The 16,045-nt window shown below is 31.4% G+C and overlaps 1 protein-coding gene across 1 annotated transcript; it reads left to right on the forward strand.

Annotated features, from left to right (window-relative positions):
* Positions 1-11,328: 11,328 nt before the first annotated feature.
* On the forward strand, positions 11,329-13,268 carry LOC127074928 (uncharacterized). Its single transcript, XM_051016347.1, has 7 exons — positions 11,329-11,571; positions 11,643-11,729; positions 11,851-12,021; positions 12,125-12,280; positions 12,425-12,478; positions 12,561-12,707; positions 12,812-13,268. Exons 1-7 carry the CDS (start codon positions 11,368-11,370, stop codon positions 13,199-13,201), a joined length of 1,209 nt encoding a protein of 402 aa, XP_050872304.1. The 5' UTR covers positions 11,329-11,367; the 3' UTR covers positions 13,202-13,268.
* The last annotated feature ends 2,777 nt before the right edge of the window (positions 13,269-16,045 follow it).

Consider the following 16,045-nt stretch of genomic DNA (forward strand, 5'->3'; position numbering starts at 1 on the left):
TAGGAGGGAAGCGAATTCGCATACTTTGCAAACACTAGATGATCTGCAAATATATGGCAAGACAAAGGTGCAGCATAACAAGTAAAATAATTCAGGTGGTATTAGAGATGATAGTTTCAAAGCAGGCACCCAAGACACAAAAGAAGATAAGACTTACAGGAGAGAAGAAGATCACAAAATAACCTTGCAAGACGGGCGCAGTGGGCTGAAAAGGGGGACATTAAAACTCAACAAAGGAAGGGTTAACAACAAAGTAAAAAACTGGAAAAAAATAGTGAATAAAGCCAACTGGGATAACAACAAACCTTTGTATATCTATCATAACCATATGTACAAGGTGAATTTTTCACTACCACAAAGAGGAGAAGAATCCTGAGGGGGAAGAGTGTCGAGAATATAATATGTTGTGAAAAGATAAACCAACCAACATCATAAATAGCCTAAAAGTTAGAGAAGGTAAAGATCTAGAAGGTGATTTTAAGAATAAGAACAACAAGAAATCCAACATTCATACAAAATACAACATGAAAACTTACCTTTAAGAGAGATTTAAACATCCTCACGACATTGGAAACAAAATTGTTAAATCTCAAAATACAAACCCTCACCTCCTTCTTTGTAGCTACAACAATAAAGATAAAAATGATTATCACGAGGGAAATACAAAATTCAACGATCATAATAAAAATAAAAAAATGATATACTCGTCCGGACAAGATGCAACGGGTGTACTAGAATGAAGAAGCTCTCAACATCGGTGATATGAAGTAGAAAAAAGAACATAATAATGAAGATAATAAGATCATAGATCCAAATAACACTTATAAGCAAAATAAAAAATAGAATCAAAACATAACATAAGTGACAAATCCGACAACTGACATGCATTACATAAGCATTGGCGCTAACCTCGCTATAACATGGGAATGGAACGTGGGAGTATGTCTTCAGATGGAGAAATGTGATATCAAAGCGAATATGGCATGGAAGCAAAAAGGATATATGAATCCAACAACTAGAGAAGCGCAAGCGATTTTAAATGCGATTATGGTGGCTCAGATGATGCAGCTAAGGAAGATATCCATTCTCACTGGTTGTGTAATGATGGTGAAGAAGGCGAAGGAGAAAAAGGATGGTGATACTCATTTGGACAAGACACACTTAAGGTATTAGTGGAGACAAATTAAATAAACCCTATATGATTTTGAGTTAAGTGGAATATAGCATATAAACTAGGGCCTATACCATCAAGCCCATAACCTTGCCTAAGTAGCTGTAAACAAAAAAAAAATAGAATTGTCTTGGTGGAGCTCAATGTTGTTATAACCAAGGCTATCATGTCCTTTTTCAATAAATAAATATTTTGCTAGGTTTTTTTTACATCATTGTTGTTTCTACCGCTGAGGTTGAATATGTAGTCATCGACAATAGTTGCGCACAAGTCTTATGGCTAAAGCAATATATGTTGAATTACAATTTCAAACTCAGTTTATTCCAATTATATGTGCTAACACTAGCTTTATCACAGTTATTAAGAATCATGTGTTTCATTCACACAATAAACATATATAAATCAAACACCATTTTATAAGAGATGACAATGATGAAAAGGGAAATTTTAGTTTTTAGTATATGGATGATTTTTAAAAAAAGTTAGATAATATTTTTACAAAATATCATTCCAGAAAGCATTTCCACAATATCTGTAGGGAATCGGGGATCTTGGACTCTTCGTGTTATAAATAGATTCAGATTCAGATTCTATCAAATAACTTATAATCATCTCTATTGGTAATGATCACTTCAACTTTTATCTTTAGCTGTATTATTTTTCTGAATATGTTCTATATGTCTATGTGTTTCATCATATGTGTCGCTTTACATTCATAATTTATTAGTTGTTGAATTATTTTTTGTTGTGCATTTAAAATATTTTTAATTGCATCATTTTTATGCGCATTTTGAACGTCTTTTTAATTGTTCATGCATTATTTAATTTTCTATTTCAGTATGTTTTAATCGTTTGATGTTTTGTTGTTGTTTGGTTCATGTTGTATTGAACACATTTGTTGCATTTGGCATCTGTGATATATTCTTCTTATCTCATGTATCTCCTTATTAACTATGTTTAGAGTTATTTTTCTAGATTATTTTCTATGTTGCCGATTATTTAGCGTTTAGACTCATTACCACCTATCTCCTTTTGATCTTGTCAAAGGGAGAGAAGTGACAAAATTCACTTTTACTGTTTTAGTTGACACTATTTTTATAAACTTTAGTGTTTTACTATGTTATGCTCGTTTGTGATTTATATTTCAAGTACCAATCAATCAACAGTGTGCGATGAAAAACGATAAAAATGGTGCATAAGTAGAAGTTTATTTTTTGAATCTTTTATGTTGAGAGGGAGAAAAATGGTATATGACCTTGTTGTTCAAACTTATAATTTAAAAATAGTGAAGGCATTTTTAAACTAACCAGAAACTATTTATATCTTGTAAAATTATTTTTAAACTCAATTTTTACATTGTGAAAGTCGATATTTTGTGGGTTTAAGGTCTGGTGATGCGCAGACAAAAATGGGTGTTACCACTAGTTAATATTTCTACAAATAATAAAAATTCTCGTTATAATTAAATGCTACAATTTATATGAATTAAACTAGTAAATACAAGTCTTTTTCAGTCTCTTGTTATTCATGTTGATTTAAATCCATTATTTTCACTTTTTGCGTAAAATAAACCATTTGAGGCGCCTTGGCTAAACGTAGGAACAATATATAGTGACAGTTATAACTGGTCTATGTGAATTCGACAACCTTTTTATTATAATCGATATAGATATGTACTTGTATCCTATCAAGAAGTTGTAATGTGAATCTAGATATAATTTATGCATTTTATGTTATTTGTGGTATTGTGAAATGTTTTAGGGGGAGAACAAGAAAAAGGAGGAAAGCATTCATCACACTTTGCTTTTGCCCAACTTCAAATCATTTCTAATTGAAAAACTTGCAAGCTTGCCAAGCATCAAAAAGGGGAACACTGAAGTTGCTCGGACTCCTAGGATTTTCCTGTTTATGTTTTATTTCTTGTAAATTTAGTATTTTGGTTTATTTGTCATAATTGAGTCTCCTCGAATTGTTACATAGTCTAGGGTCGAGTTCTTAATCGTTTCTACGCATGCATAAATAAAACCATTTCCTTAAAGTCAACATAATATGAAAGATTGTTCAAATCAGGCCAAGTCTCAATTCAAACAATTTCATTCCGTGAGTTTGAATTGAATCACATAATAGTCAGACTTAAATCATTTAGGTTTTGATTCGAGTCATAAAATACCTTAACTCAAATCAAATCATGGTTTCAAATACCTTGATTTGAATTTAATTTGAATCACATAATTACATCTTTGTGTGGTTGTGGATGGGATTGACTATCCAACGGTGAAAAAAAAAGGAGTTTCTTTTTCCAAGATTGATTTGGTAAAGTTGTGAGGAAGCTACTACAAATGAGGTTTAGGTCTCTATTACCTTCAGACAAATCAAGGCTCAGACAAGGAGAATGGGAGTTAGTTTCCTTGGTGCTATGGTACCCTGGCCCGACAAAGGGAATGAGAGTTAGTTTCCTTGGTGCCGACTATATGGGTCTTTTAAGAGTTTGCTTAGTTGTTGCCCTTTGCAGACTGGTTATTCTTGGTTACTCGCATTCATCCCCTGGATCATGCGACCAGTTGTAGGATCGAGCCAGAAGTAGAGTGTAAGTGTAAGCCTATGTTTCCCCATTGTTGGTCGGTGAAGCATTTGCTCATGGATAATGACACTTATGTTTATAAAGAGGAATATTTTTTTAATGAGGACTCATATCAAAAGAATCCAATGGTATACTTTGTTAACATCCTGATTTATCTTGGAGGCGGAGTCCCCTCGGCCAAGGCCAATCAGAAACGATTTAAGTGCCTGATTGGTGTTCCATTACTTATGAGGATCTCTCTTAGGAGGATCTTCGTATTTACTTTGTTAAGTTTGAAATTTCCTCCATTTTTTATGTTGGTTTTCCCCTTTTTTTTGTGCTTATCTGGATGACAATCGTATTTCTTTGTAGATGTGATGAATTATGAAGTGAGGCTCCAACTATTAAAGCGGGGTATGTAGCCAGTCGGTGTTGCAATAGATCATTTGCTTTCTCCAAAATCCCCTCAGAATGTTGCTCTTTTTATCGCCCTATTGGGTTTGCGAATGGATCCCGACACTGGTCCTCATCCTTCTCATGAGCGTCAGGATCTACTCTTTGATGACGATTGGGCATTTTTGCCAATCTTTCTGGGAAGACTCTAAGGAAGAGTTGAATAGTATGGTTCAGTTTTTTATGAGAGCTTATGTTTCTCTAACTCTATGTGGGTCTAGCCGCTGGAAAGCTCTTTTAATGGACCAGGCATGGCATGAGATGTGTCAATTGGAGATGAGCAACATACTAAAAGAGTTGCAGAAGGTTTCCAGTTCTTTTATACGAGCCTTGGTGAGGTTATAAATTCTTTTAAGAATGTGTTTTAGTAGGTGAAGTATTTTCACTGTACATTGCCTATTTCGAGGGAGCAGTTCCAACTGGATCAGATACTCCAAGATGGGAGGCTGAGATCTCTTCTTGAATAGGTATCCCACTCCCCACTTTTAAATTAATTTATTTTTGGTGTTCTGCATGGAAATCAGCCCAAAACACCTTCTTCAATCCCGCACTAACTAACATGCACCTCACTTTTTCCAAAATGGTTCGATTAAACCTTTCAGCCAAACCCTTTTATTGAGGAGTCCCTGCAATAGTTAAGTGTCTTGTAATACAATACACAACACAATAATTGTCGAAAGCCTCATTGTGAAATTCAAGACCATTGTCGGTCCTCAACCTCTTGGCCTTCCTGCTAGTTTGGTTTTCGACCAGGGTCTTCCAACTCTTGTAATTTTCAAAAGTTTCATCCTTAGCTTTCTGAATGAATACCCATAACTTTCTAGAATAATCATCAACTATGGATAGGAAATACTTTGCACCGGAGTGTGAATGATTCCTGCCAGACCCCCAAAGGTCAGTATGAATTTAATCATGGGATCCATGTGTTCTTTTTTGCCTTTGTTAAACTTCATTCTACAGGATTTACCAAATACACAAGGTTCACAAAACTCTAATTTTTTGACCATGTCACCAAACAATAGATTTTGTTTTGACAATTTGACCAGGTCTCTTTCAATGACATGGCCAAGTCCCTTGTGCCATAGCTCAATCTTTGACACAGGTTTTCTGGATGTCGCATCTGCTGAACCACTTATAATCTCAGCCTCAAGGGTATACAAGCCTTGTTTCTTCACGCCTCTCAATACTTCCTTCGACCCCTTCATTACCCTTAGGGTGCTTTGCTCTCCTTTGAAAATATATCCTTTCTTGTCAAATTCACCAAGATAAATCAAATTTCTCTTATGATTTGGTACATACCTGACATCAGTCAATAGCCTTACTAACTCATCGTGGAGCTTGAATCTCACATATCCAATACCTGCAATTTTGCATGCTTTGTTATTTCCCACGCAACATTGACCCACCATCTTGATCACATAATTCCTCAAACACATCCCAGTCCCATTATCCTTTCCACCATGATTATTTAGTCAATTAGGGCATACTTTTCGTGTATGACGCTCCTTCTTACAATGATAACACTTAATAGAAGGAGCATTACCACCATAATAATTATGTAGAAATTTACCTTCTTCTTCTCAAACCTACTATCTTTCTTCAAGAATTTCCCCTTAACGGACAAACCTTTACCAACTGTCGAAGGCTTTTGCTCATTTTGTTTGTTCAAGTCCTTAGAGTACAAAGCAGATTGAACATCTTCAAAGGTCAACGAATCTCTTCCATACAAGAGAGTTTCTTGGAAGTAAGCATGTTACTTAGGTAAAGAACACAACAACAACAGCACTTGGACTTCATCATCAATCTTGAATTTAATATTTTTGAGATCAAGAATCAACTTGTTGAACATATCGACTTGCTCCCTAAGGCTTTGTCTTCACTCATCTTAAATGAATACAAAGTTTGCTTCAGGTAGAGGCGATTTACCAACGGTTTGGTCATGTACAAACCTTCAAGTTTTATCCACACACCAACTTTTCTCCTTTGAAACCTGTCAGATAACCTTATCACCAAGGCTCAATAGAATGGTGTTATAGGCTTTTTTGACCATCATTGTCTTCTCCTTCTCCGATAAGGCAACATTGATCTTGTTCGCTCCTTTCAACGCTTCAAGCAAACCTTGTTGAATAAGAAGGGTTTGCATCTTTAAGCGCTACAAACCAAAATTATTCACACTGGTGAATTTCACAATCTCATACGTTTTTGACAACATCTTCTTCTACGTGCTCATTGCACCAGTTCATTGTGAAACGATATCGTCAATAAAAGAACAAAGTTGAGGTAAAGATTCAGTTTCTTGAACAAACACATGAAACCCTATTAGGTTTTACAAAAGAGAGAAGAAGGAAGAAGAATAATTAGTTAAAACTATTTTACTATTCACTTTCGTAATAAGGGTTAAAAATTAGAAGTGAATATCAACAACAAACCTCTCTCAACAATCTAAGAGAACTAGCCTATTTCTATACCACTAAGTTAATTTAAGCAACAAGCTAACTTAAAAAGTTGGGCTTAACACAAGGCCCAATTCGACATACTAACTTAAAATACAAGTTAACATATTTTGACAACGTGCTTGAGCAAGCTTCGACTACAAAATGCACAACTCCTGTCGAAATATCAAGCTATCCTTGTCGAGATTAGAGTTTGATCCAGGTTTTCACAAATACATATACAAAAAGATCATACAATAACAAAAACATTTATCAAATATACCTCAACATGCAACAACACTTATCAACATAACTCAACAAATCTATCAACATACTTCAAAAAAATATGTAAACTAAATCACACAACAACATTTATCAACAAAATACAAGAGTTTATCTTAAAAAAATAATAACATACCTCAAAAAAACATCATCATACTTTAAAAAAAACATCTAAAATAACACAAACAACTTTTATGCACAAAATTATACACTTACCTTAACATAAACAACAACTTACTTTAATAAAACACCAACATACCTCAACAACAACTAAAATCATTTACTTATCTCAACAAAAACAACAATACACACTACTACAAATATTACATTTTATGACAACGATTTCACCTCATGTATCAAAAAACCGAGGTATAATTCCTAGACGTGCCATTTTTTTTTTCTTTTAAAAATATACAATCTATTTCGTTGGTTTTAGTTGAAAACTGAGGGATAAACTAATTCAAGGTACATACTTCGATTCACAGTTGCTTAAGTTTTTTCTTTTATTTCATTAAAAGTTGCGTCTTTCTGGATATTTTATTTTTAGTATAAAAATAAGCCATTTTCCCTCAGTTTTGTTTTCTAACAAGGTGAATTTGTTTCTCGGGTATATATAACTTAGCTTATTTCATTCAGTTTCACTTACCGAAAAACAACATAGACAAAATCCTAACAAAAATCCCTAAACAACGAGAGTCCTAAACACATATCATCATCAATACGAAAATAATATGTGTTTCAGGCTCTCGTTTGATACTTTCCAGAATAAAGACCCAAATTATTTCTTTCACTTCTTATTCACATATCTGGTATGTCAAACATCATTACTCGTATTACATTAATGTTTTTATTGTTGTTGTTGTTGTTGTTGTTGTTTTTGCTCTTGTTATTATTGTTGTTGTTGTTGTTTGTTGTTGTTGAGATCCTAAATAATACTCCATTCGTCCCACAATGAGTGACCGAGTTGACCATTTCATATAGATTAAAAAAAGGAATAAAAGAAAGAGAGAAAATGATATTTTTACTAAAATACCCCTAATCAAGTATTGGGAATGATGAAAGTAATATTAATTAGAGGGTATAATTGGAAAAAGTGCATTGGGAGTTGAAATTGGTCATTCATTTTGGCACAATTATTTATTCCAAATTGTTCACTTATTGTGGGACGGAGGGAGTAGAAATTTTAATCTTGTTATTGTTGTTGAGATACGAAACCTTAGATGTTTAATATTGTTTTTTTTATTGAGATAAGTGCGTTATAGGTTTATTGAGTTTGATTTTATAGGTTTATTGAGTTTGATGTTATAGGTTTATTGTTGATATTGTTGTATTGTTTTTGTTATTGTTTAGTAGTTATACTTAGCAAAGTTTAGAAAGCTACATGTTGTTGTTTAGTTATTGTTATTGAGTTTGAGTTTGAGGTTGATATTGAGATTATCTCTTTGAGATTATTTGTACATATCTCATCTTGTTCCACCTAACATGTCAAGAGGACATTATAGCAATAGAAAATATAGTTGAGTTTATTATATCTAATGTCGATTATTTGTTTCACTAACCCTTCTTTAAACATTTGACCTATTAAATTAATTTTGAAAATAATCGTAATAAAACTTATGTTTTATTTGAAAAACATCTTACACGAATCAATGTTTTTCAAGCATTTTGTAAATCATCATTCATCTCACATTCTTTGACGGTTAATATCTCTCTAATGCTTATAGTTTTCGTTCAACTTTCTTCCATAATTGCTCATTTTGCAAAACATCAAATTTTATGCTTTAGATAATAAAGTAGTAGAAAGGAAAGTGTTGAATGAAGAACTTGAAGCATTGAAGAGATTCTAACCATTATAGACCGGGAGATTAATGATGAGTAACAAGATGCTCGAAAATCATTAATTAGTATAATTTGTTCATCAAATATAATTTTTTAGTCGTCGGTTAACTGACGAAATCGAGAAAAAATATGTTATTTTCATATAAAAATTCAAAAAAGGTTTCGCTGGGGATCGAACACATGACCCTTAAATATTACCTGTCGGTGGATGTCCAACCGAAGGGTAATGTGGAACACTTTTCATGTCACCCTTTGTTACTTCGCCTTTGAAACAGAGATAAAACCCTTTTTTTGACTAAGATAAAAGAGGTTTTTTATTATAGTGTATAAAATTTATAATCTCATCTTAATAACAAGAAAAGAATAAACCCTCTGTTGGACAAAGACAATTGATTGACGTAGCATTTGAACAAGAAAAATAAGAAAACAAGTCTAGTATTTTGAACAACAACAACATGATATCATAACTCATAAAATGATTCACGTGTGTACCTTTTCTTAAAAAAAATCCGTAGAAAATGAAGACAAAGATATGAGCTACCTACTTGTTTTGTGACATATTTCCTTAATTAGATTCATACAAGTTTGAGAAGTTATGTTGGAGTTTTGTAAAGTTATGATGGGGTTTTGAGAGATTGGGATAAGGCGAGAGAAGTTAGAGTTTCACTTGCAACATAGTCTGTTTTGTAATGAACTAAGTAACCTTTTATAGATAATATATTCCACATATGTTATTAAAATGAACTGTGGTAAATTGTCCTGATATTTCACCATGGTTGTTAATTTGGATCGTGCTGAAAAGTATTAAATTTTTATTTAAAAATAAAAATTAAGGAAACACACCCTTTTTCTAACAAAAAAACATGAAATTGCATGTATTGGGTTTCGAAGCGTGTCACTCTTAACGTATCACAACGGTTGTTAATGTTGAACGTGGTTATATGTGATTTAAAAATTAAAAAATAAAAGACGCCTAAAGAATATATATTACCTTAGTTGGTTATATGACCATAGTAAGAAATGGTTACAAAATGTGTTTTTTGTAATAGTTATCAATCGAATAGCATATATTTTAACGACGAACTACAACAGAATATCAGAAAATAAAACACTTTCTTTAAAAAACCATGGTCAATTTTTTTTTATAAAACTTCTTAAATTACTTTTGTGTAAACTAAATTAAATTAATCTTTAATTTGGTTGACTAGACTAATTTTCTTAATAATTGAACATATAATATTATCTAAACTAAATAAATTTTTGTCAAAATAAATTAAAAACACAACTCATAAACGACTTATATCTTATAAAATTGATGACCATCATAAATTTTCAATAAATATAATTTATTTAATCCAATTTGTTAAAATAAGTCTTAAATCATATAAAAATATCATTTTTCAATATATATACACAAATATTTTTATTTCAATAATATATTTATATAAACCATATTCCTATTTATCTAGTAAACTAATGACCAAAGTTTTACTCCTTAAAAGGTGAATAAGGGGATGTCAAACATGCGCATTTCTTGCATCTAAATGAGTAGTCTTGATGAGACAAGTAAATTTTTATTTAAATATAGTCAAATAAATTAAAATAACCTTTAATTTTGCTTACTAGATTAACTTTATTAATCATTCAACTTAAATAAAAAACAAAATTTATTTAAAATTTATTAAAATACGGTGGATGAGATAATTCAAGTGATATGTGCAAGATAAATTAAATGAGTGTAAGTTAATGATCCAAAGTTCGATCCTTAATTAATCAAATAGTTTATTGATATTTATAAATCAACAAGTTTTTTTAAATATTAAAATAAATAAAAATTACAACTCCTAGAATATGTTTATCTTATTGGTTACCCAAATATAATTTTAAAAGAAGCAAAAGACAAAAAATTTAATAAATTTTTTGTTTATTGAAAATAAACCATAAATTAAATATATTACTACCACTTTTCTTAAAAAAAATAAATTTCATAAAATTTAAAATAGAAAAAGAAAAAATATATAATTAAAAATAATTATTTTCCATTTAAATAAGGTCTATATTTGGAATAAAAAAGTCTAATAAAGTGTACTATTTTTGGAATTCAACTTCAAAATAATGAATATAAATGAAAAAAAAAAGTAATAATTTATAAGGTTTTAAATGGTATCTCAGAAAAATTATAAATTTATTATTTAAAAAATATTAGATAAGACGAAAAATATAATTAAAAAAGTAAATAAATTTATATTAGTCAATATATTTGAATTAATTTAATTTTGAGATTTTATTAATTATTCAAAAATAATAATTTCCTATAAAAAATATTTGTCCAAAAATCAAGTCCGTAGTAAATGTATTTTATATTTATATAATAAAATATAATTATTTTTGAAATCAACTTCAAATTTATGAATAAAAATTAAAATGTTTCTTATATTATGGGTGTAATAGCTCAACTATTATATTTTGATTGAGCTAGATGAATGTAAATCGTTGATCTAAGATTCAATTATTAAAAAAATAATTTTTTTAACATTCTTTTAAAATAAATAAGTAGTTGATTTATCAAATTGTTTGACTATATATACTCACAGAACCATATAGGAAAAACACTCACAAAAAACACAAAGATGAAACTTAACTCACCAATCTTCTCCTTCCTCTTGCATTTTATTTTTCTTGTTACTTTCATTTTTCCTATTTACTCTTCAAAACCAAACAACCACCAAATAGTCGATCAATCTTTACAGTATGACAAAGAATTTCACAAGATAAATAACACGATAAAAACAAATCTTCAACAAATCAATAAGCCAGCTATTAAAACAATACATGTATGTTAATATAATCTTAAAATATCATTGATATATTTTAGAGTTTATCTGATTCGCGTTCATTTTTTCAGAGCCCTGATGGTGATATCATAGATTGTGTTTTGTTTCGTAACCAACCAGCTTTTGATCTCCCTATATTAAAAGAATATCAATCATTGGTATGTTTTTGTTTTTGTTAATTTAATTTAACAGATTTCAAAAATATGTTTTCAACTTAAGAAACTTAATATATTTTAACTTCGTAATTGAAAATATTTTCTTCCATATTTTTATTTGCAGGATTATCAAGAAAAATTAAAAGGACGCAACCAAATAAATAATTCGAGTGTTTTTCAACCATGGAGTTCATCGGGTGAATTCTGTCCGGAAGGAACAGTACCAATTAGAAGAACAAACGAACAAGAAAGAAGATTTGGAAGAAAAGACATGACCATTCCTAAAAGACTTTATGTATGTAATCACACTCACTCAATGTTTTTCTTTTATAAACATTAAACCTAAAAACTTTTAAACTAAAATAAAAAATGGCTTCTTGTTGCTCTATACTAAACAGGAAGTAATTACATTTGTGCAAGGGCGAGGATACGAGGGAGCAAAGGCTTCCCTAAACGTGTGGGCCCCTCAAGTGGAAAATGCAGAAGAATCCAGCTCAGCTAAAATTTGGGTTCAATCTCCAACAGCTAAAGAAAGTATTGAAGCTGGTTGGCAGGCAAGTTTAATATTACAATCTCTTTCATTTCAACTATTTTAATATGCTTTGGTTCTCCTTCCATATATATATATATATATATATATATATATATATAATTTTGTATTTTAACTATTAACTCAAATTCAAATGTTATTTATGAAGGTATTTCCGAAGCAATATGGAGACCATAATCCTAGATTATTTATTTATTGGACGGTAAGTAAAATGATTGAAGTAAATGATGTGGAAAAATAATTAATATAAAATGAGAGCAAATTTTTAATATTGATAATTGCAGGCAGATGCTTATAAATCCACTGGATGCTACAATTTACAATGCCCAGGTTTTGTTCAATTTAGCAGAACTATTGGACTTGGAGCTGCAATTACTCCGGTGTCCAAACGTTTAGGAACACAATATAGTTTCAACTTAAAGATCGAGCAGGTAATATTCTTTTGAAAATACAAAATTAAATTTAAATTTTTTATTATTTTGAAATATTTGTCATGGAACATTTAGTTTTATTTTGTTTACTTTTGTGCATGAAGGATCAAAAGAATAGGCTGTGGTGGCTTGAATATGGATCTGGAAGTGGACCTTTTGAGAAAGTTGGTTATTGGCCATTCAATCTATTCAAAGAATTAAACAATGAAGCAAATTTAGTTCAATTTGGTGGAGAAGTTTTGGATTTAAACCCAACAGGGGATCATACTGCGACTGACATGGGTAGTGGACAATTTCCTGAACTAGGTTTAGAAGTAGCTGCGTTTATTAGAAATATGCAAGTTGCAGTGGCTCATGATACCTATGTTGACCTTCCAAATCCTCAATATTTAGAAGAGAAACCAGATTGTTATCGTATAAAAGGAGGGTTTGACAAATATCATGGCTCATACATTTTCTATGGTGGACCTGGTAGGAGTGATATTTGTCTTTAAAGAAATATACTATATAATATAAAATAATGAATAAGGATCTAAATATATATTTTCTATATACATGACAGTTTTGGGTGCATATTGCAACAATTCCTTTTATCATCTATCTCTTCATTTGCTTACAATATTGATCTTGACAAAGGAATTCATACAAAAATAAATAAAAAAATTCATTAAAAAAACCAAATAAGTCATTCATATAATTTTATAATTTTATAATTTATTATATATTTTATATTGCACTGCACAAATTGCTGCACTTGGTTTTAAAAAATATGTGTTGATTAGGAATATGTAAGTTGAAGTTATTTCAGACATCCATATTGATCTTTCAGATTCAGAATATTTAGATGAAAAACCATATTGTTATAAGATAAAAGAAGGGTTTAACAGAGAGTTTCGGTCACATAATTTATATGGTGGATTGAGTAGGAATTCGAAATGTCTCTAAAGAAATACTGAATAATATAAAATAAGAAATAAAGAATTAAATATAAATTTTTTGTATAGTAATTCTTTATCGATCATACTATTGTTCAACCAATAATATTATTAGATATTAGGTATTTGTGAGTACATGAATGTCAAATGGTTTAGAGCTATCTTTGATGATGAGGGAGCTCATATGATTCCCTTTTATTGGATGGATAACCCAGAATTAATAATGGGTTTGGACTTCGATAAATTCTTTCTGAATTTCAGAAAGATGTGGTTAACCACTTTGTAATACCCCAAAGTTACATTTCTAGAAAAACAACCAATGTTATTAATAATCGGTGCTGGATACATCAATACAGATATTTAGTAGTGGACAAGATTAAAATTTTACAGGTTCACTCTATAGAATAGCTTTTCTGACTTGCTTTTCTGTTTTTGGTGTAGGTATTTCTTGAATAGTTCTAACTTTATCATGATCTACTTCGATATCTTTCTGGTTGGCAATGAAGCCCAGCAGCTTTCCTGAACGGACACCAAAAGTACACTTAGTAGGATTCAAGTAGGGTTTAAACTTTCTCAAACGATGAAACAGCTTCAACAAATACGCAAGATGATCTTCTTTAGTCTTCGATTTAACAATCATATCATCGACATAGACCTCTATCTCTTAGTGCATCATATCATGTAAAAGAGTAGTCACGGCTCTCTGGTGCAACGTAAAGGAATCACTCTATAGAAGAATGTTCCCCAGGGTGTAATAAATGTTATCTTTTCCATGACCTCGGGTGCCATCTTGAGCTGATTATAACCGGAGAAACCATCTGTAAAGGAGAAGACATTGAATTTAGCTGTATTGTCTACCAACATGTCAATGCGTGGTAGAGGAAAATCATCCTTTGGGCAAGCTTTATTTAAATCTCTATAATCAACACAAATCCGAACTTTGCCACCTTTCTTTGGAACAAGCAAAATGTTGGCCACCTATTGAGGATACTCAAAGGTAACAAGGAAAGCAACATCAATCTGCTTCTGAACCCCCTTTTTGATCTTAACAACCATATCAGGATGAGTTCTTCTCAAGTTCTGTGTAACTTGCGGACATTCTGGCTTCAATGGTAATCTATGCTCCCCAATATGAGTATCAAGACCTGGCATATGTTGATAAGATCAAGAAAACACAATCATATATTCTCTAAGAAGCTCTACCATCCTCTTCTTAACATCTGGACAAAGCAGTGCCCCAATCTTGACTTTTTTCTTGTTCTCTTCAAAACCAAAATCAATTACTTCCAATGGCTGTTTATGAGGCTGAATGGTATTTTCCTTGTGCTTAAGGAAACGAGAAATCTCACCGAGAATCTCTTCAACATCCTTTTCTTCCACTTTAAACACAGGGAATTCAAAGTTGGGAGAGGGCATATATTCATTGTTTTTAATGGGTTTAACAATCAATCTGCACAATTATTTTATGCTTGATTTTAGAATATGAACAAATAAACACACAATTATGATGAAGATATAAAAATTGATTATTATCTTGGTTTTATATGTTACCATTTTTCAGAAAAAGAAAAAAGCAAAAACATAATATGGATGAAGAAAATAACATTTTATTAATGATGATAAAATTTGAAACAAAGCCCACATATATTTGCTTTCACCTTGGGCATAGTGAAAGTATTTTTGAAAATAACAAAAACATATTACTTTGACAAGTGAACAATAGAGGGAAGATCAACAACAGTCCAATTATGGCACATCAATCCGTGTGTCACAAAGTTTGGCGCTTCTTGTTCTTGATCATCTTCCAGGATTAAAGTAGTAGACTTCTCTCTATAGTGGATGAAGCTAGCACTGTGAAAAACTTCTTGAATATGCTTCAAATCCCTATGGGTTGTACCAGGCGAGAAGCCTAAACCAACTTTATTTTTGTTTTCAGCAAGTTCAACAACTTGACCTCATCCAACAGATTGACCATTCTCCACAGCTTGTTGGGCGTCTTTCAAAGAAGTCATGGATGCCCCATTCTTCTTAACAGTAATATCAACAATAGAAAGAGTTTGGAATAGAGTTCCCACAACTTAGTCATCATCAATATACGAGAGTGAAGAGAGATGAGTCACCAACATGGCCAGTTTGCCACCCATAATTACTAACTTCCCATTTTCACATATTTTAACTTACGATGGAAGGTTGATGTCATTGCCCCAACTTCGTGAATCCATGGAAGACCTAGGAGACAACTGTGGACGGGATGAATGTCCATCACTTGAAATGTAATCTGAAATGAGCACAAACCTATCTTTAACGGGAGATCAACTTCTTCAATCACAGTCTTCTTCGAGCCATCAAAGGATTTCACAATAACCCACTAAACCTCATCAGAGCACCTTGATAAGAGAGCTT

The sequence above is a fragment of the Lathyrus oleraceus genome, chromosome 4 (assembly GCF_024323335.1).
Source record: "Lathyrus oleraceus cultivar Zhongwan6 chromosome 4, CAAS_Psat_ZW6_1.0, whole genome shotgun sequence".
NCBI lineage: Eukaryota > Viridiplantae > Streptophyta > Magnoliopsida > Fabales > Fabaceae > Lathyrus > Lathyrus oleraceus.

What these genes read in the sequence shown, in the direction of transcription:
- LOC127074928 (XM_051016347.1), top strand. Translation starts at nt 11,368, where the DNA reads ATGAAACTTAACTCACCAATCTTCTCCTTCCTCTTGCATTTTATTTTT. An exon ending in CAGCTATTAAAACAATACAT is followed by an intron (nt 11,572 to 11,642) that starts GTATGTTAATAT and finishes TCATTTTTTCAG; the next exon opens with AGCCCTGATGGTGATATCAT. An exon ending in GATTATTTATTTATTGGACG is followed by an intron (nt 12,479 to 12,560) that starts GTAAGTAAAATG and finishes TGATAATTGCAG; the next exon opens with GCAGATGCTTATAAATCCAC.